Below are 23,394 nucleotides of genomic sequence, written 5' to 3' on the forward strand. Positions count from 1 at the left end.
TACACACTCATGCACACACATACACTATGGCCAATTTAGTTTTTTCAATTCACCTATTGCGCATGTCTTTGGACTGGGGAAACTGGAGCACCCGAAGGAAATCCACGCAAACATGCGAATTCCACACAGAAATGCCAACTGACCCAGCCGAGGCTCGAACCAGCAACCTTGTTGTGCTACTCACTGCGCCGAAATATTATTATTACAAATTAAAATGGGTTCTTTTTTAGTGTATTTTTACTTGTTATTTATTCCTGTGGCAAACGTGGCTTATATCAACCTGTTTATATACAGTATCACACTTTTTCATTTCATTTATTTATATATTTATGTTTAATTTGATTTATTTTATTTATTGCTCTGTACTGTACATTTTGAACAGTTTTTGCCGTATGTTTTGATATATTATTTTTATATATTTTTTGCTACAGTATTTTAGATTGTGAATTATTTTAGATTTTTTTTTATATAAAATCATATTATGATATTTATTTACTCATTTATTTACTGATTATGATATTTATTTACTTAAACAATGAAATTAAATAAAAAGATGATTAAAAGAATGGATTAGATTTGATATAAAAAAAGATACAACTATTTGTAATTTATTCATTTATTTTCCTTAGTCCCTTTATTCATCTGGGGTCACCACTGAGAAAAGAACCGCCAACTTATCCAGCATATGTTTTACACAGCAGATGCTATTCCAGCTGCAACCCAGTCCTGGGAAATACCCAAACACACTACGGCCAACTTAGTTTATTCAATTCATTTACAGTATAGCACATGTGTTTGGACTGTGGGGGAAACCGGAGCACCTGGAGAAAACCCACACGAACACAGGTAGAACATGCAAATTCCACACAGAAATGCCAACCGACTCAAACCAGAGACCTTCTTGCTGTGAGGTGACAGTGCTAACAACTGAGCCACAGTGTCAACTATTATAGATTTCTTTAATATAAAATATTATATTTATTTATCTCTTTCTTTATTAAAGAATGAAATACAAAATTAATTATTAAATAAAAACATTAGATGAAAAAAGATTAAATCAAATTATTCAAATAATCGTTATTTTTAATAATACATAATATTCAGACTTTTATATGCTTGTCTAGATCTTCAAGCATTATTATAAACAGTGAAGTGTAAGGTCATTATGAACACAGTAAAAAGTGTCTTCTGAGTGTTTGCATGTATGCTGTAACTTGAGTTTTTTTTTTCTTTGTGCTGGGGAAATTTTGGCTTGTGTATGTGGTTCGGTATTCGATAATGATATGTTTTAAAGATTAATATTTTATTATATCAATAATTTTAGCATTCTTAAGCCATTTGCGTATTCGCATATGCTTTTAATTTACTGAGAACACTCTTTAATTGTTCATTTAATTCCTGAAAAATCGATGTATAATTCAGAAAATATACTGTATGATTGATGATTCCATGTCATACAGTCATACAATATATTCAATATGATTGATGTATGATTGATTATACTGTATGACTGTTGATTCCAAGCTATGGCCCATGCAAATCATCACCTGGTGTAATTACAAAATATCTTCTATATAATTACATAATTGCATTGATATGTTGCCTAAAAATGATTTAGTCACAAATCGCAGTTGCTTTTGAATGGCAGTCAGCGTTTCCACTCATGAGATCATCTTTCCTCTAATACAGTGATAGTTTGCTGCTATCTAGTGGACAAGGTGTGTATTGTTAGTAACATAAGAATATAATTTGTATGGGATTTACAATAATTGTATGCTATATATATAATTTGTATGTTAACATAAGAATATAATATTGAAGTTTTCAACACTATTTTAGTTTTAAATATACTGCATACTAAAAAAATGAAAGTTTTAAAAATGATCCAAATTTTATGGTCATTTGTGCTGCAAATTTTTTTAAATTTGTATTATGGTGTAAGCTTTGTGTGGTTAGTACTTGCTAGGATTTTCTGAATGCATTTTGGTGCATATACTTGAAGTTTCATGTAGTAACTATTATTTTTATAACTTCTGGGGGTCACCAAGGGGTCCTAAAACATTTGCATTTGGTTTGTGGGATTACCAGCTATTTTTTATGACCTGCTTGGTCCAACTCTCACATCTGACAAACTTAACAGAAAACAATACATTGAAATAGAAGACCAATAGAAGAAATATCTGTTGAAAAAGTGGTGCCATGAGTCAAATGCCAAAAACTGAAATGTTTTAGATTGTGAACCAAATCAACCCGATTACCAATGAATGATAGTACTGTTACGAATGTGTTTAATGAGCAAGTAGATTTCTGACCACATATCCATCAGTGAACTAGCACATACAGCTGTTGTACACATGAAAAACTACATTAGCAGGCCAGAGCTTCTCCACTGCACCAAGGGTTAAATTAGCTTTAAGTGGAAATATAGTGTCTGTGGCATCGTCTCGTTGTTCTCGGTGTGCGTCAGCCTTCGTCTGTCTGATTAAACCCAAAAAGTGAGGACACGAAAGCTTTTTAGAAATGCCACAGAGTCAATTTAAGTATGATTGGGGCAGAATTCCGCGAAACGTGCACATGGAGTTTTAGTACGCTTAGACACTTAAGCGCTGACTCTGTCTTCGTTAACGTTCATCAATGGTTGATTGAACCAATGATTTGAGCTGCTACCTGCTTCTTGTTCACCCACCTCTCTCTCTGTCTCTCTCTCTCTCTCTCTCTCTCTCTGTCCCTCCTCTACCTTTCAGCACATCCTCACTCACTCTTTCTACTCGCATTTCTCCTGTGAAAACTGGTCAAACTGACCTAGGAAGACTTGCTCGATTGTAGTTAGTCTCTTTTCCTCTTCAGCTTTGTTTAAAGCCGACGATGAGTTTGCCAGCGAACTCAGAACTTTGTTCTCTGGAGAGAATCGCCCGCTACCGCAGTGCTTGCATCAATGGCTCGCCGTATGCCATCAACAAACCTATTGACATCAAGCCTAGGAGGATATGGTAAAGCTTTATGTGTGTTGTATGTGTCAGAATCTCCCTGCGATGCATATGATTCGATTTCTCATGTGAAAATGGATTTGTTGTGATTATTAAATGTTGCCCTGCAGTATTGTATGGATTACAGATGTTTTAGAATTTTGCGTTGTGTTTATTCTCACTTGCCATGAATGTTTTAGTTCATGTGGTTTTCAATTGGAAAGCTGGATGTTGTTTGAGCACTGTGGTTAATAATAGGATGCGATAACCAGCTGGTTATGAGCCCATTGATTTCCTTAAAGATCCTTTAATGCTTCTCGCCACCGATAAACCAGTTTTATCTACAGCTCTGTTAGATAAATGGCAATAAATAGGTCGAACTGAGTGGCAGCCGTGACCTGTGCTGTGCAAATGTCAGATATTGTGGAAACTTACGTAACAAGTGTGTGCCAATTTATAAAAAGATTCATTTGAGTAGTATTAGTGATTATACGCTGTAATATGATTGTTTTGATATCTGAGCAGTCCTGCAAGGAGGTGTGTTTCAATAACTACAGTACACACTAAAAGAAATTTGAGTGTGTGTGTGTGAGTCTGTGTGTATGTATTGGGTCTAAGACAAATGCTCGGCAACAGAGAATCGCAATCAGATATGTGCCCTATGCTAATGCCAATAAAGCTCACACACACACACACACACACACACATACACACACACACCATAAAAACGGTCAGGTATAGGACACTTGTTAGATATTATGTTAAGTTTAAATTCATATTTTGGTGGCATATTTTTACTGCTGTTCTAAAAAAGGTCTTGAAAATTGAAACTTGCCAATTTTGCACAATCCATGTCTTAACATGGTCTTAATTTGGAGAAGGAAGTATCATGTTCTAAAAGTTGTAGCATTAAATAATAAAAGTTTAGTGTCTTTTAGAGTGTAATTCTTTTCCAATACAAATACAGCTTAAAACAGTATGAAGGTCATTTAACCTGAATGTAGACAAGTCATTTGAACATAATTAATTGGTTTATGTTTAAAAGCAAGAACAAATATTCATGAGTCGGTTTTAGGAATGACCGTTAATTTTAAATGAGCTATTTTTTCTCACTGTTTACTCAGAGTCAAATGGTTTTAAACTTTTATATATTTTTTTTCTGGTGAACATAAAACAAGATATTTTTAAGAATTTAGGGGGGGAAAGCAGCTGCTGACATCCATAGTATTAACCAAATCAGTGTTAGTGGCAGTTTTTTGTCCAGCATTCTGTATGTGCTCCTTTGTGTTCAACAAATATACAAACGGTACATATAAGAACTCTCTGATTGGTCAATCATGACATTCCAATGTTTTTTATTTCGTAATAACATTCAATTACACATTATTAACAAGATATATATATATATATATATATATGAACATACCCACTAATTGCTTTGGCGTTCTCAACTGTTTGGTGCCATCTTGCGACTGAAGACATTATAGCTGATATAATGTAAGCTTCTTGTAGTCATTTTTCTTTATGCAATGCATTTTAATTAAAATCTTAAATCTAAATTATTAGTCTAAGTTATCTCTGATCAATAATTTGTTGTCTAATAGTTTATTTTTGTGGTAATTAGCCATGTAATAAGTGGGATCCAGCCAGTTGTTTTCACTGAATAAAGCCCTTCAGACTTCACTCTGCTTCACGTTCAGCTGTAGTCTGTAAGGCTTTATTTTGAGAGAACAGCCCATTAAAATTGATGAGGCAAAATGTCACTAACATCATAAGGAACAGTAAAAGATGTTAAAACCGTATGGCCTTTTTTGTCAAATTAATGGAGATTGTCATAGAGATTGTCAAAGTAATGGGCTTAAGGAGTAGTAATGGAGATTGTCAAAGGAGGTTGGTACAAAGATGGATTTTTTTAAACTTTGAAGTTACTTACAAAACTCACTGTGTGCTCGTTATAGATTTAATTATAGAGAACATATTGATGTATATTCCATCACATTTTCTTTACTCAACCGCAATAAGGCCTTAAAGAGTCAAATTGGCCAATATATCATTTATTCATATTCATTATTTATATCAGCCAAAATTATACATATCGATGTGTCCCTGTTTTAAACTTCTAAGCACTGTTGTCTTCATACTGGAAAACCAATATTAATGAAGCAATCTAAATATTTACATATTGAAAATTAAACATTTGTGAATTAAACAACACAGAATTTCATTTCAGATTGTTGTTGAGACAATAGCTCTGTCACATTTTTAATCACTTTGTAATGCTGGAACTTTGTAATGTCCTCCAATTTTAAAGAAAACCACTGAATTTACAAAAAAAAGGAGTTTTAATCCTTATATATATATATATATATATATATATATATATATATATATATATATATATATATATATATATATATATATATTTTTTTTTTTTTTTTTTTTTTTTTCTTTATTTTTTTCAGGCACCAGGTAGATATACATCTACTAAATGGAAAATATATATTTTTTAAAGAAACAAATGATGAGATGAAATATTAATCAAAGATGAAATATTTATAACTTAATTAAAGACGTAATGGAGATTGCTGCAAAGTTGGATTTGTTGAAACTTTGAAGTTACTAACAAAACTCACTGTGTGCTCCTAGATTTAATTATAGAAATCATATTGATGTGTATTTCATCACATTTCCTTTACTCAATCTCAACAAGGCATTAAAAAGTCTTAAATGTACCTTCATAAATGTACAGATCCCTCTTTTGATTCTTTTTTTTCAATATAGTGGCACGGACTGATTCAAATCCTTCGTGTTGTGTACTTTATTCAGCTAGCATCCTGGCAATAATGTTGCCGAATTCTGTGCATGGCTTTGTATCATCCAAGTAGTCGTGAGTTGGAGGATTAGCACATTTATTCAGATCCAGAACATATTCAACACTTCTAAAATAGCTTTGTTTTTCTTAAATGATCTTCTGATGGTTTATTTTTATCAGTAACTGGAAGTAGTGAGAGTGTGATATAGAGATGAATGCATGTGCAGGAGTATTTTTCAGGACACCTACCATCTGCTATGAGTGTAGTACTTCTGAACAGACAGCAGGGAACATTTTTTCTTCACTTTAATTAATCAATTATGAATAAATGCTGTAATGATAGTTGTACATGTAAAATAATCATACCTGTTTGTTTAAGGTATAACTGACCCTATCTGCATGTATAATGCTCGTTATTTGCATGAACTGAGTGTTCACGGGATTGTAACGGATTTAAAACGTCCCCTCAGTTTACATTACATTTGACCATAGGTGACTTTTCTGATGACACAGCATCAGGGTCGGCTCAAAGACTTTAACAGGACTTAAAGACCATGAGCTGTAAAAGCTCTTCAAATGTCTTTTCAGTTTTGAAAGAAACAAGTAGCAGCACTTTTAAAACACTAGTTAGTCAATCACTTTGCACTTAATATAAAGCATTTAATATAACATTTATTCTGATAACGTTTGCTTAAGCCTTTTGAATGTTTATACTTGTATTTTTGTAGTATTTTAAATTAGGAATGCACAATATATTGGCATGCATATTGATATCGGCCGATAAATTATATTTTTTATATTGTTGTTATCGTTCCAATGACAAAATAAATAGACCAGAGATCAGCTGAAACTCTTCTTAAGTTAATTGTTGTTTATTGTTAGAGCTGTGCAAATTCAATTTCAATTTCGATTTTGGCTTTTAACGATTATGAAAAGACATTAATCAAGATAAAAGGATTATTGCATAATATAGCGCCCCCTTTCCAGTTGTACACATTTGTTGCTCTGCAAAGCTCAGATTCACGTGAATATTACTAAAAGCATGTACTGCAATGTAGCGTTTGCAGCATGAGATACGCATCACACATTGATTGTACATTTGAATCATTCATGTTTTTAAAAGCGCTCAGCCTCAGAGACGAGTAGAACACACGCATCTAATGTCATCTTAATGTGAGCGCTTTTATGGTCAAATGCATGCAAATTTGTGTCAAAACGCGGTGTTTAGAGATTATTCATATTAACCCTCTTTTGTGTAATAAACAAAGGTGTTTGGAATCAAAAGACATTTGATAGTGCAACCATTATTCAGAACTGACAGCTGCTGCTGACTGTTTTTATCATTAATCAAATAATAAAAAGACAAAATCACTCACTGCTCTTGACTGAAGGACTTTAGTAGCTATAATTAAAGTGTTTTTCTTACAGTGAAAATGCTTCAAGCACAGTTTGTTTCATATTTTTATTCTATTTCATTTATTTCCCCTTATTTACAGGGAGGAAAATAACTGTATATATAGTTGGTCAGAATTATTAGCCCTCCTGAATTATTAGCGGCTCTTTCCTCCCCAATTTCTGTGTAATGGAGAGTTTTTTCAACACATTGCTAAGCATAATAGTTTTAATAACTCTAACTCTAACTCTTTTAAAACTCTAGTTTTAATAAATCTAATAACTGATTTATTTGATCTTTGCCATGATGACAGTAAACAGTAAACCGGCATTTATTCGAGCCAAATTAAAATAAGACTTTCTCCAGAAGAAATGATATTAGGAAATACTATGAAAAATTCCTTGCTCTGTTAAACATCATTTAGAAAATATTTATAAAAATTGGGGCGAATAATTTTGACTTCAACTGTAATTGTTTTGAATAATTGGGATTACAATTATTACCAAAATAATCGTGATGATGATTTTTTTCATAATCGAGCAGCCCTATTCATTGTATGTGTTTGCTTTTTGTTTATTTATTGGCTAATATATTGTCTGGCTGTCTCCAGATTAAAATAGCTATCGGTTATTGATATCAGCCAAAATGTTCCATATTGACATATTCCATGAGCTAGCACTCTGCAACTCTCACATGGTCGCCGACTGAAGCTAAGCAGGGCTGTGCCCAGTCAGTTCTTGGATGGGAAGTAGTGGTAAGACTAGCAGGGGGCAATCAACCTGTGGTTTGTGTGGGTCCCAATGCCCCAGTATATTGATATTGACTCTATACTGCTCAGTGAGCGCCGTCTTTCGGATGAGACGTTAAACTGAGGTCCTGACTCACTGTGAGCGTTAAAAATCCCAGGAAAGAGTAGGGGTTTACCCCAGCATCCTGGTGAAATTTGCCCACTGGCCTCTCTGTCCATCGTGGCCTCCTAACTAATAATTTGACAGTTCATTTAATGACATTTAAGCAGTTCTGACTTGCTGAATAGGCATTTCTTTTATTGGTCCTAAAAATCATTATTATTATTATTATTATTAATAATGATAATAATATTTTAACAGTGCTACTGATGGGCAAAGATCAATCACATCCAAAATTAAAGTTTGTTTTGACATTATATATATGTGGATTGTATATATTTATTATGTATATGTGATACAAGCACATACATAAAACAACTGTACAAAACTTTTTTTCACATAGATATTTAAATGCATATATAATTTGTATCATTCATTCATTCATTCATTCATTCATTTTCCTTCGGCTCACTGTGAAACACCCATACACTCTCACATTTACACTCATACACCATGGCCAATTTAGTTCATCCTGTTCACCTATAGCGCATGTAGTGGTTTCTGTGTGGAGTTTCTGTGTGGTTCTGTGTGGAGTTTGCATGTTCTCCCTGCGTTCGCGTGGGTAATATATATATATATATATATATATATATATATATATATATATATATATATATATATATATATATATATATATGTGTGTGTGTGTGTGTATGTGTGTATATATATATATATATATATATATATTTATATATATATATATATATATATATATATATATATATATATATATATATATATCGCAGGATTATATTATTGAATAAAGTGTAAAAGATAAAGATATTATTAAATAATATTAGTTTTATGATTATTTATACAATGATGACCATGTTATTTTACATTTGATTGTATTGATAGACCCCCCAGAAAACCAAAAAGCACTGTTTATTTTTTGTTTTTTTTTTGTTTGTAATTTATTGTAATTTATGCATAGAAAAAGACTTAAATGAATAAAATGAAATCTTTCCAAATAGAGCTATTCAAGTCATCAATTGTATGAAATTGTATTCATATTGCAACATATATCACAGCAAATCAAAACATCCAAATGTCAGATTTTTCCAATATCGTGCAGCTCTACTTAGAATACTCTTCTCAAACAACATGTCAAAATGTTTCATACCACGCTTATTAGAATGTAATATATCCAAAAAAAAAAAAAAAAAAAAAWTATATATATATATATATATATATATATATATATATATATATATATATATATATATATATATTTATTTATTTATTTATTTATTTATTTATTTATTTATTTTATTTTTTACTGAGCAATTGTCTCTTTTTTATTAATCCTTTTATTAGTTTACATTGGATTTAAATACTTAAATATGCTTCCCAAGTTTCATAACACACTTATCAAAATAATTACTGCATGCTTAAAAATCTTGACTTTCCTTTTTTCTCTGATGATTTCATTTTCACCTAGCAGTTTACAAAACCATTATCTGTCCGAGCAGATTGCATTCTTGTCACAGTTTCACGCGCAGTTTTCCAGCACTGAAGCTTGTGTTACAGACATGGCAGCTGAATGCGAGAAGGCCAGACAGGTGTTATTGGATTATGGGATGAGGTCAGTGTAGTGACGTGGACATTTTCCTCGCACAAAGCTGAAGCTCTCTTATCTGAGAACAGTCAAGCTGTCAGTTTTCCTCAGGACACCATGGCTAGTGAATCTCCAGGCAATTCTCCACTTTCCCACTTTCTCAGCTCTTTCGTTTGGAACGGCCGTCAGTTTGATATAAACTCACTGAAAGGCAAGAAACGGAAGCGCTGGTTCAAGTCCCGCAGGTACATGAGCTCTTAAATATTGAATAGGGTTTAAAATTTACGTTTTATAATGTCTTAGTAGGCCACACTAGTGTTTAAGAGGTGTAAATATTGCTTAGCATAGATGTTCAATTGCATTAATTTAGTTTAAAACTTTTTTAATGATTTTCAAATCTATATTTTGATGCATGTTTTTGTTTTAGCACTTTAGTGATCAAGTAAGGAGGCTAAAACCGCACTGGGACACATTATATAATTGAACACTGGCTTAATTTTTATAAATGTCAAACGGGTCACGTTGTCACCTTGATTTATCGAGTTAAGTTGTCACATGTTTTCTGTGTTGTCATTGCTGTGTTTATTTTAATACAGTCAGTTTGCTAAAAATAGTCTGAAAGTAATTAAATTAATTGTTTATTATTTATAAATAGCTGAAAGCCATTGTGGACTTGTATATGTGTTTATATTATCATCTTGTTATGAAAATGGTTTTATAAAAACAGTAAATCAAACAAATACAATTAAATAAGTGGTTCAAAATGACTGAAAAGTTTTTACTAAATACACATATACTTAAAATATTTTACCCATATTTAAAAAAATAAAACATTTAAAATCACTTGTTAAATAAATATTTAAATTAATAACATTTATTAAATAACTTTTTAAAAAATCATATATACTATGAAGGAGCACTGTTTACTATAGTTTTCCATGTTTACACCACATTTAGCAGGTTTACATTTTGACGATTTAAAAATATTTCCCAATTTTGGTTAGGTCAAGCTAATATTGTCATTTCACTACATTTGTGGATATACAGTGGAAAGAAATGTCATCTCCTGCAAGACTACATAAACATAATCATAAATATGAAAACAACACTACATTTAAGAGCTATTTTAAACCTATGATTACCTAACAAACCAGGATGGTAATCTTACTATACCGTTAATTAAACTAGTCATAAATGATGGAAAATAGTCAGCAGATTTCTGCATCATACATTTATATGTTTATTTTATAGCAAACATTTCTTTAAAAAAACTTCAAACCTGACATATTTGCAATATACTGCAATGACAGTATGCTGGATTGAAAACAAATTTATTTATGGGTAATTAATTCTAAAGTGCCTAATTTAATACCTACAGTTGTATTTTTGCTCTCTAACTGGCTTTGTTTGGAGATGTTCTTGATTTTTATCTGCCTTAATCTGTCTCGGACACAGGGGGGGGGGCAACGATGCGCACAAACATACTGTAGATCAGCTGTTAATATTGTGATATAACCAGATAAACACGTGTCCCCCTAAATCAGTTTATTTCTAAATAATGTTTCCCATTATTTAGAGCTGACCGATGTTTCTCCAGAGCTAATGGCTTGTAATCGGACATTTGAAAGCATTCACTGATAATTAAGTCAAGCCTGTTGTCTGAATGTTTAAAGAAATCATCAGTAGGCGGAGCTGATGTGTTGTCATTGGCTGACGTAGGTAATGCGTCACTGGAGCACCTCTGAGGGCCCTTGGCATGGGTTAATGTGTGAAGCGTTAGTCGCAGTGGGAGATCAGCTCCCGCAAAACTAGACAAGCACAGTCATGTGTGTTCCCTGTTCTTTGTTGAAACATTGGAAAACAGTACATCACATTCAGTACAACTTATTTTTTTTTTCAGTGATGTTTTACAAGCTCTTATTGTCTTTTCAGACATTTAATGTTGGTCACTGTGCATGTAAAGCAGTAAAAGTGTTTGTAATACGCTCTTAAACACCTATGGCTCCATGAAAGATCTTTAAAGCAAGAGTTAACCCCCAAAACCACAAAATTTATAGTACAAAACTCACCTAGGACGTGGTAGAATTCTTCAGTTGAACATTAAAGCTGATTTTTAGCTAAAAATTTATTGATTATTCATAAAATGGAAGTCAGTGGGTACCAGCACTTTGAGAGTAAAAAAAAAATACAGGCAAAACAAAATTCTTGCATTTAAATCATCGTAGAAACAAATCTTTTCAAGGCTTTGAATCAATTGATTTGCGAAATGATTCACTTTATAAAAGTGCTTGAGATACTGCAAGCTGCTCTACCTGCTGGTCAAAACCCTGTAAATACAACAAATATTCATGAAAACAACATTCCTCAATACTGCTTTTATAAACCCATAGCAGATGTTTTGTTAGAAGTGTAATCTATCAAATGCAGTTGGCTAATCATCCAATACCTATAAATTTATATATACCTATAAATGCATGATATTTTTTAATATAACGTGCAGGACTTGTTTTGTTTGATTTACGAAGCCCTCAGTTAAACAGGGCAGATTATTAACTACTATTAATTATATGAATTAATAAAAGCTATTTTAAAGGTTCCAGAGGAAGCAGTGTTTCCAAAACAGTTATCACTATGTTTGGACCCTTTGCTGAGGCTGTTGATTAATAGTAATTCTATTGTAAATGTTTTGCACAAACTAATCATTGAGCTCCATGAATCCTTTATGTATGGTTTTGCTTATTTTTTACTTTGGCTGTCAAAGTGCCGGAGCCATTTATGTGAATTTTTCATTTCTGCTGAAAAAAAAAGTTCTATAAAGTGAATAAATGTTAAACACACTTTATAAATTTCTTTACTGAACTGTTGACAGTAAGATTATTTGGTGAACCCGAAAAGGTTCTTTATTTAACATCAGTGCATGACCAGTGTTGGGAGAAGTTACTATAGAAAGTAATGCATTACAATATTGCTCCCTAAAAAAGTAACTAGTTGTGTTACTTAATTACTTTTTATGATTTGTAATGTGTTATGTTACTTTTGAGTTACTTTTTCGTTACATTTTCTGACCTTAGGCTAGAGGAGCTCTGCAATTAACAACACACTGTGTACCCTCCATTTACCTCAAAACACAAACACACACACACACACACACACACACACACACACACACACACACACACACACACACACACACCAAACACACACAAAAATGAAAGTAGGATAATGTTGTCTTCGAAGAATTTCCTGAGCCCAGGGCTATACATGCCGTGAATACAGATTATTGAACGTTTAAAGCAATGTGTTTGCTACTTTTGTACTTTTTGTAAACTCACTGTAACTGAAAATCACTGTCCATTGAGACAATCCTCTTTTCCTTTACTTCCATGTGTTCAAAATAATGAGAATATTTCCATTGCAGAAATGTAAAGCTCTGCCATCTTCATTTCTGCCTGTTCCTGCATTCTCTCATTATGTGCAGGATTCAACGCGACTACTTTCATTTTAATTCAGCAACTTACTTTTTAAAAGTGATTTAACTACTTTTCCCTGTTATGGGTTGCAGCTGGAAGGGCATCCGTTCCATAAAACACATGTTGGATAAGTTTTAAAGTAACTCAAATATTCATTTTCTTTTTGGCTTAGTCTCTTTATTAATCTGTGGTCACCACAGCGGAATGAACCGCCAACTTATCCAGCACATGTTTTACACAGCGAATGCCCTTTCAGCTGTAACCCTTCACTGGGAAACCCCCATACACACTCATTCACAGACACACACACACACACACACACTACAGACAATTTAGCCTAATTCAACTTACCTGTACCACATGTGCTCTGGACTTGTGAGGGGAACCAGAGCACCCGGATAAACCCACACAAAGGCAGGGAGAACATGCCGAGGCTCGAACCAGCGTACTTCTTGCTGAAAGGCGACAGCCCTACCCACTGCTCCATTGTGCAGCCCCATAACTCAAATATTACTACTTAATTTTTTAAAGTAATGTGTTACTTTAATTTAATCAAGTAATTTGCATTACTTAATGTGTTACTCCAACACAATGTGCATGACTGTGTGACAAATGAAATGCTTTTGAATTTCCACGTCACACCAGATGTGCAATTTCACACCTGAATGAATGAATTGATAGTTTTTGGCAACTCCTTCCCTATGATATTTGGGAGTATATACAGTTAAAGTCAGAATAATTATACTCCGTTTATTTCCCCCCCCCCCATTTTCTGATTCACAGGAAGATTTCTGAAAGTAATAGTTTTAATAACTGATTTCTTTTTTCCTTGCCATGATGACAGTAGATAATATTTTCTAGATATTTTCCAAGATACTAGTATACAGCTTAAAGTGACATTTAAAGGTGTGTCTTTGTTAATTAGTTACAAAGTTAGTAATTAGTAATAAGTTCACTGTTCACTGTTCACAATTAGTAATAAATCCCTGATGGTTTGTTCTGTAGGCAATCAAAAATATATGGCTTAAGATAGTAATAATATTGAATTCAAATGGTTTTTAAAAAATATAAAAACTGCTTTTATGTTAGCCGAAATAAAACAAACAAGACGTTCTCCAGTAGAAAAAAATCTTATAGTAAATTATGTGAAAAAAAAAAATCCTTGCTCCGTTAAACATCATTTGGGAAATATCTGACTTCAACTAAACATCTGCTGGGATCTCTCACCTTTCATTTGTCCCTGTCATCTGAATGCTCTTTCAAACTGTGGTGTAAGTTTCCTCCTTTTGTCTCAATCACCAGAGTTGCCCTTCCCCCGTCTGTGTCACTACTACACGAGTCCGAACAGTGAGCCCTGCAGCCAGAGAGGAAGGGAGGGAGGAGAGTACATTGGGTGGGAGTTTCAGGAGAGAGAGAGAGAGAGAGAGAGAGAGAAAGAAAGAGAGAGAGAGAGAAGGATTGTCTTGCATTATATCAGCCGGTTGCTGAGTGAAGCAAACACTGGAGCGTTTGTCCAGCCAGGGTTTGAGTCTCAGGAAAAAAGGTGCTACTGTCAGTGGAGAAAACCGAGGCAGGAGTGAGTCATGTCCACGCTTGGAGACCCACACACACGTGAGGACTGAAAACAAGCGCGCACCGCTGGGATTAGCCGTAGCCGCTAACAGAAGGAGGTCCAGAATGAGCATTATCATGAAGCCCCGCTCTCGCTCCACCAGTTCACTTAAGAACACAGACGGGTAAAGGAGAACTTTTCACTCTCTCCTTCTGACTCTGTTAACCCATATCCCAGTGCTTGCCGTTTCCTTCTCCCCCTCTCGCAGCAAACAGTATCTCCTTTTAAACCTCTTGTGCAACTTTCTGCTTCCTCTTAAGTTTTAAAGCCCATTGTTTTTCCACTCACCTTCCACACATTGAGTTGCATTCCTCCTGAGGAATTTGTCTTTTGTTTACATTCTCTTTCAGCAGTACTTTTGCTCTGAGTTTTGCATTTGCCCTCTGTCTCTCTTGCCGAGCTGTTGAAGAGTAACTGTGGGTCACATTTAAGCATGTCTGGATGAATTGGATATATGTGTGTAGTTTCGAATTTGTTAAATCAGAAACATTTTATTACAACATTTAATTAAATATTAGAATGTTTTAAATAATTATAAGGATGTAATGCAGTGTATTAAATGTTGTCAATAATTTTAAGGGTGTAATCCAGTGTCTTAAAGGCTTAATATTATTTACTGTAGATGCAAAATGATGTAGATGTGATCCGCACAAGAGTGTGTGTGTGTGTGCCCGTTTGTGTGCGTTTGTGAGAATGTCTTAAATAATCGAATTATCTTAGTTTTGATTACATTTATTTAGTCAGAAGCAGTTTAATACAACATTTAATTGAGTTTTAGGTAGTTTAAAATAATAATAAGAGGTGTAATCTAGTGTTTTTATTTTTTTTTTATAATTCTAAATGTGTGATCAAGTGTCTTTGATGCTTAATATCACTTACTGTAAACGCAAAATGTGCATTAACCAAATGTGACCCGTGTGTTTGAGAATGTCTTAAATAAACTAATTAAGTTAGCTTCAAATAAGTGTATTCAGTCAGAAGCAGTTAAACTAACGTTTGATTACATTTTTGATTATAAAAGTGTAATCCGGTGTCTTTAATGATTAATATCCCTTACTATAGATGCAAAATGGGCATTAACCAAATGTGACCATTGTGTGTGTGAGAATGTCTTAAATAAACTAATTAAGTTTGTTTAGAATATATTTATTCCGTTAGTTTAATACAACATTTATATAAGTTTTAGGTAGTTTTAAATAATTATAAGGGGTGTAATCCAGTGTCTTTACAGTTTTAAAAACATTCTAAGGGTGTAATCCAGTGTCTTTAATGCTTAATATCTCATACTATAGATGCAAAATGTGCATTAACCCAATGTGATCCTTGTGTGTAATAAATTAAGTTTTAGATTGTTTTGATTATTTATAAGGGTGTAAACCATTGTATTTAATGTTTTTTATGCTTAATATGCCTTACTATAGATGCAAAATGCGCATTAACCTAATGTGACCTGTGTGTTTTTGAGAGAGAATGTCTTAAATACACGTATTAAGTTAGTTGTAAATAAATGTATTTAATCAGAAGCCATTAAATAAAATTTTTGATTTAGTTTTAAAATGTTTTAAATAATCATAAGGAGTGTAATCCAGTGTCTTTAATGCTTTAAAAACATTTAAGGGTGTAATCAAGTGTCTTTAATGCTTAATATCCCGTACTATAGATGCAAAATGTGCATTACCCAATGTGACCCTTGTGTGTTATAAATTAAGTTTTAGATTGTTTTGATTATTTATAAGGGTGTAAACCATTGTCTTTAATGTTTTAAATAATTCTAAGAGTGTAATCCAGTGTTTTTAATGCCTAATATTCCTTACTGTAGATGCAAAAACTGTTTTGTTTCAATTTTGGAAATCGCATACATTGCATGGATCATATGACACAAATTATAGATTTTACATTCATGACAAAAATCATTCGAATTATAATCATCATCATTAGAATCATGTTTTAAGGAAGATTGTTTGGTAAATTTGCTTCCGTAAATAAATCAAAACTTAATTTTAGATTTTTTTTTTGTGAACCCCAAAATTCCAGATTTTTAAATAGTCACTAATGTATGCATGTTATGAACACGATTAGATATAATATGAAATTTATTAAGATTTACCCATTATAATTCAACAGAAAATACCAGTATATCAACCAATGAAATATCCAAAATGTTTGTGCAATCACCTTAAAAACAAATACAAAAAAGAAAGAAAGAATGAAACGGTCTGATATTTCCACATGAGGAGGCTGCAGTTGCTTTATTGCAGCATATTCGCGAGCAGTGCCAGAGGGCAGATACCTCACCCTTGTCTCTCTTGTCCCATCTTGTCCTCCATTTGTATGTGCTTATTTTAGAAGCGGGTGCTGATTGTTTGTAGCGGATGGATTATTTTGGTACAGCACTGTTATGAGTCTGTTAGCATTCACCATGCGTGTGAAGTATAATTTGAACAGTCATCCTTCAAACTCAGAGATACTGCATATTGATGATTCACAGGACTATTTTGGTGCATAATTTTGTTCTGTTTGTGTCCGTACGTTTACAAAGTAGGTTAGCCAAAAAACAAGACGGGTTACAACCCCCTTTTGCTGGAGGAATGCTGCATGAATAACAACTCTCAGCTAAATAAACAGGGCCTTGCGTTGAGAATGTGTGCGTGTGTTTGTTTGAGTGTGTGAAAAAAGGTGAAGAGATCAGGATGAAGGAAATCTTATGAATATCTTAATGATGTCATCGGTGTCAGAACGACGTACGTGTGTCACCGTGTGCTTCCTCCATCTCATATATTGACCCCATTGTCTGAGCTTCCTGTTTGTTTTCGCTGTATTGTAATGTATGACAGTGAGTCAGTGCATGCCACACACACCAGTCAGTAATTGACAGCTGCCACCTCATATCCTGTCATTCATACTATTGCGTTTTTGTTTTGTGTCATAATAAACCATTGAATTCAAACACTCTTCTGTTATATTATGCACACAAATCAAAGTTTATCATTATTGAGCCATAGGGATAGTTCGGCCAAAAATGACAATTTGACACACTATTTTCTATCTGTCTCAAGTGGTTCCAAATAGGGCCACACGATATAGGAAAAATCCAACATTGCTAATATTTAAATAATAACAATCTGGCAATCTAACATTTTTTTTATTCTACGACATACTGTATATTGTCATATGTATACAATTTCTCCAGATGACTGGAATAGCTCTATTTGGAAAGAATGTATAATTTTAGATCCATTGGGTTGATTCTGTGTGGAGTGCATCTACATAAAATCTAATAAACAATCCACAAGCATTGAGAAACACAATTAAAAAAGAGAGATACTATTAAACTAAACAGTGTTTTATCGTTTTCAGAATCTAAAGCTGATTATACTTCTGTGCCGAGTGATCGGCTGCCATGCTTGTTTATGTTGATAGCTGGCAGTAGGTGTTTGTTCCTCTTTGTCAAGTTTCTTCGCGAGTGTTTTGTTTTTTCTGAACGCTACCTTTATGTAGAAGTAGCTCAAACTCTTATTCAAAGGTGCATTAAACACAAGGTAACAAAACAAAAGTTTACATCCAGAGCTCCTTCACGGGACTCATCACTTGTTAACATTTGCTTCATTGGGCCCTTGGCTCTCAGCACAGCCACCAAGTCGATCCATGATCATGGTAAAATCTAGATTGGATATGCGGCCGGCTGGAAATGCGATATGCACATTAATACAGTTGAAGTCAGAACTATTAGCCTCCACATCCCCCCCCCCCACCCCCCTGTTTATTTTGTACCCCAATGTCTGTTTAACGGAGATAATTATTTTTTTCAACACATTTCTAAGCATAATAGTTTTAATAACTCATCTCTCTAATAACTGAATTATTTTATCTTTTCCATGATGGCAGTAAATAATATTTGACCAGATATTTTTCAAGACACTTCTATACAGCTTAAAGTGACATTTAAAGGCCTAACTAGGTTAATTAATTTAACTAGGCAGGTTAGGGTAATTAGGCAAGTTATTGTATAACAAAAATATAGCTTAAAGGGGCTAATAATTTTGACCTTAAAAGGGTTCATAAAATTTTTTAAACTGCTTTTATTACAGCCAAATAAAAAAAAAGACTTTCTGTTGAAGTAAAAATATGTTCAGACATACTGTGAAAATTTCCTTGCTCTGTTTAACATAATTTGAGAAATATTTAAAAAACAATTTAAAGGGGGGCTAATAATACTGAATTCAGCTATATACCACCATTGTTTATGACACTGTATAACAATAATTAATATTTAGGGTTGGGGTGGGTGTGGACGTTAATAAAATACAATAAATGGGAAATGTAATAAATAATATAAATTATTCGCGTTAACTTCCAGCCGCAACCATATCCTCTCTAGCAACAACCATCAATCACAAAGTTGGCACTACGCATTGTTGAGACTTGTAGTTACATTTTTCGAGAGGTACTCGTCAGTGTCGGTGTCAGCCACTGTGAGGGTTTTGCGACCCTACAAAGGCTGTGCTGGAGCATACCCGTGCGCTTGATGCAGAAGTATAAATCAGCCTTAACAGTACTCGGGTACAGTTACAGAATAATAAAAATAGAAAAAATAATTTAATAAAGCTTTTTAAAGTTGCAAAAGGTACGATTTCTTATGCCTAAAATGCTCTTAAAATCATTATACAGTTAAGGACCTCAAAAACATGCAAGTGATCAATTATAAAACATACTCAACTTTGCAGATCTTGCGATGTGGCTATTGCGATCAACAAACTGCGATATCAGTGCTGAAATTATATGTTGTGCAGCCGTATTTACAAACCTCTACGAGATTCTTTTTTTCTGCTGAACCTCAGAGACTATATGCTGAAGAAAGCTGGAAACCTGTAACCATTGACATCCATATTTAGACATACTATGGAAGCCAATGGTTACTGGTTTCAAACCTACTTCAGAATATCTTCTTTTGAGTTCAACAGAAAAAAAGATATTCAGTTTTGACCAAGGTGAGAAAATGATATCAGAAAAGGTAGTTGTGGGTTAGCTATCCTTTTAAAACTAATGAGAAATATGATTTTTCAGCGTTTTTTTTTTTAAAGCATGACGGTAAAAAACAAACGCAGTATGAGTATTTTAAAACATGCTTTTTTTGTTGGCTAGTGTATTCTGGGAAATATTCTTACCCCTTTTTTCCAGTGTGGTCCTGAAAAATCTTTGTTCAAAAGGCTATCTACCCCTTACCCTTAGCACTACACCTTCAAGCTATATAAAGAGAATTGGGACAGTGAAGTCCCTTCTACCCAGTGAAGGGGTTGGGGTGTCCTAATTCTCTTTAGCTTGAAGGTGTAGGGCTAAGGGCAAGGGGTAGATAGTCCTTTCAACAGAGATTAAGGGGTATAATTGGAATTGGGCCTAAGTGTGTTTGTGTTCCCTGATGCATCCATATGTGAAATCAACCCAGTCACTTTGTTTCAATAAACGTGAAAAAAGAGCAGGTCGAATTTCCCTCCACTATAGTAACATATGAAAGGGGATCATGTTGAATATATTACCATGCCTCAATGGCAAACATTTCCACCCAGAACCCATCATTTCTGTTTACTCACTATTGCAGAAAGACATTATCCATACACCATAAAAACATGATTAGTGTATCAACGTTGGATCTCCTTAGATGTCTGACATCCGAGCCCCTGAAGACTCTGTGGCAGGATCTCAGAATTGTATGCTGTATTTTCTTTATCTGCATCAGAACAGAGTAGTAATACATTGTTTTATTTCCATTGAGTGGTATGGTTCAGAACAGTATGGTTTGGTTTTAATACGGATCAGGCTTGTGTTTCCACTGCCAACAGTACACTTACTAGGCATGGTGTATGGCAGAAAGATACAATCAACATCATTCTTGCCTAACGAAAAAAAAAAACATGCGGGCCAGGCCATTCATATATTGCATCTTTTGCAAACTTAAGTTCATCAATTAAAATGTAGATGCATGGCAAGTGAGCACAAATATAGAGAGGAAGCAGCGTCCCTCGTACTTTCCTCACCTTTAGATGTGACTTGAAATGGCCCTGAAAACAACAATGGAGGACGAAGAGCAGATCATGTTCTTGCTTCTTAGCATGTGACTGTCTGTCAGAAGAAGACAACAAGCTTTGTTTGAGCTCGGGTCATCCATGGTTCATTGCTGCGCGCAGTCATTATATTATTACGGTGTCATTTTTCGGCTATTTTTTTAAATTGCTGCTTTGTGTGTTGTTTTTCCCTTGTCTTGCAAATGACCTAAAACAAATAGCGTTCAGCTAGATGGTTCATTTATTTTTTTTTAATCATTTGTATTTAAACGTATATCAAAAATTGCGGTCGTAGTAATAGACATAAAAATAAGCAAAATAGTAAAAATGAATAGACTATAAAACTACAAATGAAATATTTGTACAATAAACGTAAGATTGTAAACGTAAGATGCTTATTTTAGTTGTAAAGGAGATGTTTGTCATTTTTGATTAGTTTGATTTGAAACTAAATAAACTAAAAGGAATTTATTCCTTTAAGGAATTTAAGATTTCTAGAAAACAAAAAAAACAACTTAATCAAAACTTAATCAAAAGCATCAATTAATTCAAACTATTACTCAGTAGTTACTCAGTGATTTTAAAATCAAATTAACAAAATAAGCTAAAAAAATAGCTGATAAATAAAATGAAAGTTGATAAAAAAAAACTAAACAGCTGAAACTTCTTTTAATAATCTTTTAATAATCTTACATTTTTCGAATGACTGAATTTATACAAATTAGCCACTAAACTGACAAAACATAAAATAGTTAAGATAAGATTAGATTATCAGATCAGGCGATAAATCTATTCTAAATCTCCTTGCATTAGCTCTCAGCATATCTAATTTTAACAACTGCTATTTTTATACTTTTGGCGAAGCTTGATTTGATTCATGAATTATTCCTGTGTGCTATTTTTATCTCTTTTATTTGTCTATTTTGAGTTGTTCCGTCTGGTGATTAACAGTAGGACCGTCATTGTTTTGGGATCAGTCTCTCTTATGATCAGCACATAAAAACATTATATCTGGTACATTCACTTTGCATGCGGTCTCCAACCGCCAGTTTCCACTTTTCTGAATTTTCTGTGCTCTTTGTTTCTCTCTTATACACTAATGGACCCCATGCTATTAAGCAGAGCTCCTGAGGGCAGTTCATTGGTGATCAACAATAAACTTTAGTGATAGTTACAAGAATGTTTAACAGAGCAAGGAATTTTCACAATATTTTTTCTTCTGGAGAAAGTCTTTGTTTTATTTCGGCTAGAATATAAGCAGCTTTAATTTTTTTACATCCATTTTAAGGTCAATATTATTAGCCCCTTAAGCTATATATATTTTTAATAGTCTACAGAATAAACCACTGTTATACAATGATTTACGTAATTACCCTAACTTGCCTAATTAACCAAATTAACCTAGTAAAGCCTTTAAATGTCACTTTAAGCTGTATAGAAGTGTCTTGAAAAACATCTAGTCAAATATTATTTACTATCATCATGGCAGAAATAAAATAAATCAGTTATTAGAAATGAGTTATTAAAACTATTATGTTTAGAAATATGTTGGAAAAATATCTTCTCTCTGTTAAACAGACATTGGGGAAAAATTATAATAAAATAAAATTATAATATTTTATTTTATAAAGTTGATGTTTTTACAAAATACTGAGGTCCTTTTAGCATTGCTAGTCTTTTGGGAGTTTGTTTTCTTTTTGTTTTATCTGTGGTATTAGTACATTAAGGTTCAGAAATATATACTGTATATTTTTAAAGTTTCAGTAGTTTAAGATCTAAAAAAATTGAATGCCTATATTAAAAAAAAAATTTACATCACTGTACACATTTACATTTAACGGCGCATTTGTAAGCAAGAGGTTTCACTTTATTTAGTTTTTATTTTAGGTGGTGCAATAAATTGCTTTATTTTAAGCAATTGAATTAGTTTGGCTTGAAAAAAATACCTAACATTTTATAAATATTTTAATGACATTATTTTCTGTAGCTTTTTCATTTTTAATGTAGATTTGATGTAGGTTTTCCAGCTTTTTAACATTTTTAAAGTTTTACATTTTGCCAGCTATTATTATTTATCTTTCAGTTAACAAAAAATATTTTAAGCTGGCTTTTAAATCTGATTTTCATTTAACAAGATATTTACTAACAAGAGGTTTCATATTATTCGGGCTTTTAATAGTCTGAAAACTTTTTAAAAATGCTTTAATTGTGTTCAGTTTCTCTGTATGGTCTTGTAGCATTTTCATCTCAGTGTTCAGGAAAGGTCATTTTTCTTGTTTAGCAGAAATATTCTCCTAGTTATATTTATTTTAAGTAATGTTTATTTAGTCTGCACATCTGGCTTACATTTCTGAAGACATTTGTGTGCAAAGTTGTTCTTTGTTGTCCTTTGGCATTCTTTTATTGCATATGATAAACAGCCCTCAAAGTATCGTGAAGTTTCTGTGAGAACTCTGTGAACTCCCTGAGCCTCGCTAGTGTTGACTGGCGTAATAATTAGAAACGATTGCTGTAGTACCAAAAACAGAAGTTAGCAGCGAACAGCCTGTCTCAATTAAAGTGGCTTAAAGTGCTCAGCCGAAAGGATTGAGCCGAGCCTTTACAGTACAGCCACAC

The 23,394-nt window shown here is 33.2% G+C and overlaps 1 protein-coding gene across 24 annotated transcripts in view; it reads left to right on the plus strand.

Moving 5' to 3' along the window:
* pde4d (phosphodiesterase 4D, cAMP-specific) overlaps positions 1 to 23,394 on the plus strand; it is a 273,689-nt gene that overhangs the window by 203,604 nt on the left and 46,691 nt on the right. For 2 of the 24 annotated variants that reach the window (XM_068223122.2, XM_073910165.1), the window contains exon 1: positions 9,725 to 9,882. The exons of 20 other annotated variants lie outside the window; for them this stretch is intronic. In XM_068223122.2, coding sequence (XP_068079223.1) covers positions 9,755 to 9,882 — 128 coding nt within the window. In that variant the 5' untranslated portion in view covers positions 9,725 to 9,754. Of the gene's footprint in view, positions 1 to 9,724; positions 9,883 to 14,572; positions 14,844 to 23,394 lie in introns of those variants that run through there. 2 more of the 24 variants (XM_068223126.2, XM_021478393.3) reach the window with 1 other exon arrangement.

The sequence above is a fragment of the Danio rerio genome, chromosome 8, assembly GCF_049306965.1.
Source record: "Danio rerio strain Tuebingen ecotype United States chromosome 8, GRCz12tu, whole genome shotgun sequence".
In the NCBI taxonomy this organism is placed as follows: Eukaryota; Metazoa; Chordata; class Actinopteri; order Cypriniformes; family Danionidae; genus Danio; species Danio rerio.